We start from the raw sequence: 3,084 nt of genomic DNA, 5'->3' as shown, positions 1-3,084 counted from the left end.
AGGCGTTTTAGGAGGGTGTGGACGAGTCTTAACAAATAAAAGAATATCTCTTTGGTTAGTCTTTGCAACTTTAGGGATCTTATCTATTCACGAACAGCTTGTAACACTCCAAAGAGAAAGGAAAACTTGAAATCGCATCATATGACCCCTTTAAAACGCATATCCACCACAAAATGTTCATATTCGTACCATATCGCTTCTGTTGATGTATTGATGTTAATTATCCTCATGGTATTGCTGACCTTCACACCACGTCCTAACCAGGTGCGACATTACAGCCAATCAGAGCACAGATGAAGAGCGTAAAACTAAACATGTACCATCCATGATGCTTCTCCAGACAGCTTTTTTATGGTGTTTCTTGTCAGAATTGCGGAATTTGTTTTGGTTGTTTTTAGTATTACATACTGAATATTTGTTAATATTTTGGACATTTTTGCATTTTATTTTAATGAGACCAAAAAGACCAGTTGAGAACAAAAATGGTGCTGCACAACATGAGGGATTTGTTAGATCTTTGTCAGCTTCCACAATCATTCTGTCCTTTGATGTTTATGATGTTTAATATAGGCTACACTACCGTTCTAAAGTTGTGGTTTGGTTAAGATTTTTCAAAAAGTCTCTTAAGTCTCTTACGCAATTTTTTGATCAAAAACAGTAAAAATAGTATGAATATCACAATTAAAATGAACTGTTTTCTCTTTTTAATATATTTTGAAATGTAATTTATTCCTGTGATGACAAAGTGCAAATTTGCAATGTTCAGTGTCACATGATCCATCAGAAATCATTCTAATATGCTGATTTGGTGCTCACGTAACATTTCTTCTAGTGCTGTCAAACGATTAATCGCGATTAATCGCATCCAGAATAAAAGTTTTTGTTTACATAATATATGTGTGTGTACTGTGTATATTTATTATGCATATATAAATACACACTCATACAATATATATTTTGATATATACCATATTTACATTTACATTATATATATGTATTTACATGTATATATTTATATTATATATAAATATATTTAATATACAAATATAACATATTTTTCTAAAATATAAACATGCATGTGTGTATCTAAATATACATAATAAAAATACACAGTACACACACATATATTATGTAAACAAAAACGTTTATTTTGGATCCGATTAATCGCGATTAATCGTTTGACAGCACTAATTTCTTCTTCTTATTTTTCACGATTCACTGATAAATAGAAAGTTCATAAGTACAGGATTTATTTTAAACATTTTTAAAACAAAGTAAAAGTCTTTCTACTGTCATTTTTGATCAATTTAATGCATCATTGCTAAATAAAGGTACTCATTTGTCCTCAAACAGTTGAAACGTAGTGTAAATGAGAAGCTGGGTTTTTATGAGATTTTGCGTGGGTTGACGCTGCAGAAATACAAATCAAGCAACTAACCAAATGTTAGATGTGCTTGTCACAGCTGTAATTCGAAATTCGGGTAAAATGGAAAAAAATGGCTGCCGTTGCTTGTCAAGTCTGGTTAGCATATGGTTTTGTGAGGGAAAATAATACTACTTTTGTCCAAATACATTTATCTCTCACCACAGGTAGCAGAAGCAGTGGCTCCAACCCCAGTGCTGGGAAAGGCCGGAGACCCCCCCCTCGAGAGAAGGACCATAAGGCACCGTGCTGTGGGGGAAGTGAACCAGAAATGGGAGCGTGGGTCGTAAGGAGGGGTGAGAGAGCACCCAGTCAGCTGAGTCATCAAAGCCACAGCCGCTCTGCTGCCAGTCAGGCCCACTCCAGCCACAGCTACACTCACTCTGGGTACAGCCACGGCCAGTGTGTCAGCATCTCGCAGCATAGCCACAGCTTCACCTACAGCCATGCCCCTTTCATTCAGCCCAATCATCTGTCCTGTGCCCACAGTGAGAGAAGTCACGGCTCTTCGTACGGCCCGCCGGGTCTGCCCCCTCCCTACTGCCTCGCTCACCTCGCCCCCAAAGCGACAGCAAGCAACAGCCCACCTGGGGCACCCCCAGTCCGGGAGCTAGGAAACGTCCCCCCAGAACTCACCGCTAGTCGGCAGTCATTTCAACACGCTATGGGCAATCCTTGTGAATTTTTTGTTGATATTATGTGACAGGAGAGTGCCTTCAACCCTTTCAGAGCACAAGGCCTACTTCCCGCAGTTTGCTTCATCAGTTTTTGCTACTGACGATCCCTGCACTGAGAATGTACAAACTGACAGCCCGATTTAAAGCATTTAAAGGGACAGTTCACCCAATAATGGAAGTTTTGCAACTTGCTCATTTATCCTGTTTCTTTCTTTTGTGGAACAAAAAATTACTGTTGTAATTGTTAACTAAAACTATTAAAAACAGTTTTCAGTAATTGAAATAAAGCTGAAATCAAATATAAATATTAGATGAAAAACTTCAGTGAAAATTAGAAATGTTGCCTTGGCAACTAACAGAAATACATTTATGTTGAAGTCCTAAAATGTTTTTTTTTTTAACTTTATTTTTATACATTAAAGCAATTTACAAACAATGAACTAAACATTTCTTGACAACAGCAGTGTTCCTAAAATGATTTAAACTAAATAAAATATAGAAATATTGTATAGAAATATTAAAAAAGAACTCATAAAAATGATAAATTCACATAATTAACTAAAACTTTCAGATCAAGCTAACTAAAAATATTAATATAATAGCATATAAATAATACTTAACACTGCAATTTTTTTTATTCCTGAACATATTTTAACCAGAATATTCTGACAACTCTTTTCTATATAATGAGAGTGAGTAGGGACAAGGGCTTTCAAGCTACAAAATGACAAAAAAAAACACCATAAAAGGAGAAGGAAGGAAGGAAGGAAGGGTAAAGAGAAGCTTATCATTAGTTACCAGCTTAGCTTTCTGTGACCAAAATGTATCGTATGTCTTCAGAAGACTTGAAATATAGCCCACTTTTGTTGCATGGACTACTTTTTTTTGTTGTTGTCATTTTGGAGTTTTTCAGGACAGCCCCAGTCCCCTTTTACTTCTATTATGTGGAAAGGAATGACCAGGATATTAAAAAAAAAAAAAAAA

The 3,084-nt window shown here is 35.8% G+C and overlaps 1 protein-coding gene across 2 annotated transcripts in view; it reads left to right on the top strand.

Moving 5' to 3' along the window:
- The window catches only part of LOC107708824 (segment polarity protein dishevelled homolog DVL-1-like), a 37,437-nt gene extending 35,115 nt beyond the window's left edge, over positions 1–2,322 (top strand). For both annotated transcript variants that reach the window (XM_016513153.1, XM_016513152.1), the window contains exon 15: positions 1,591–2,322. In XM_016513153.1, the coding sequence (XP_016368639.1) occupies positions 1,591–2,126 (536 nt within the window). In that variant the 3' untranslated portion in view covers positions 2,127–2,322. The remainder of the gene's footprint in view (positions 1–1,590) is intronic.
- The last annotated feature ends 762 nt before the right edge of the window (positions 2,323–3,084 follow it).

The sequence above is a fragment of the Sinocyclocheilus rhinocerous genome, unplaced genomic scaffold, assembly GCF_001515625.1.
Source record: "Sinocyclocheilus rhinocerous isolate Xijiao unplaced genomic scaffold, SAMN03320098_v1.1 scaffold1406, whole genome shotgun sequence".
Lineage (NCBI taxonomy): Eukaryota > Metazoa > Chordata > Actinopteri > Cypriniformes > Cyprinidae > Sinocyclocheilus > Sinocyclocheilus rhinocerous.
The sequence above is the reverse complement of the archived record's forward strand: the minus strand, read 5'-3'. Positions and strand labels throughout refer to the sequence as shown.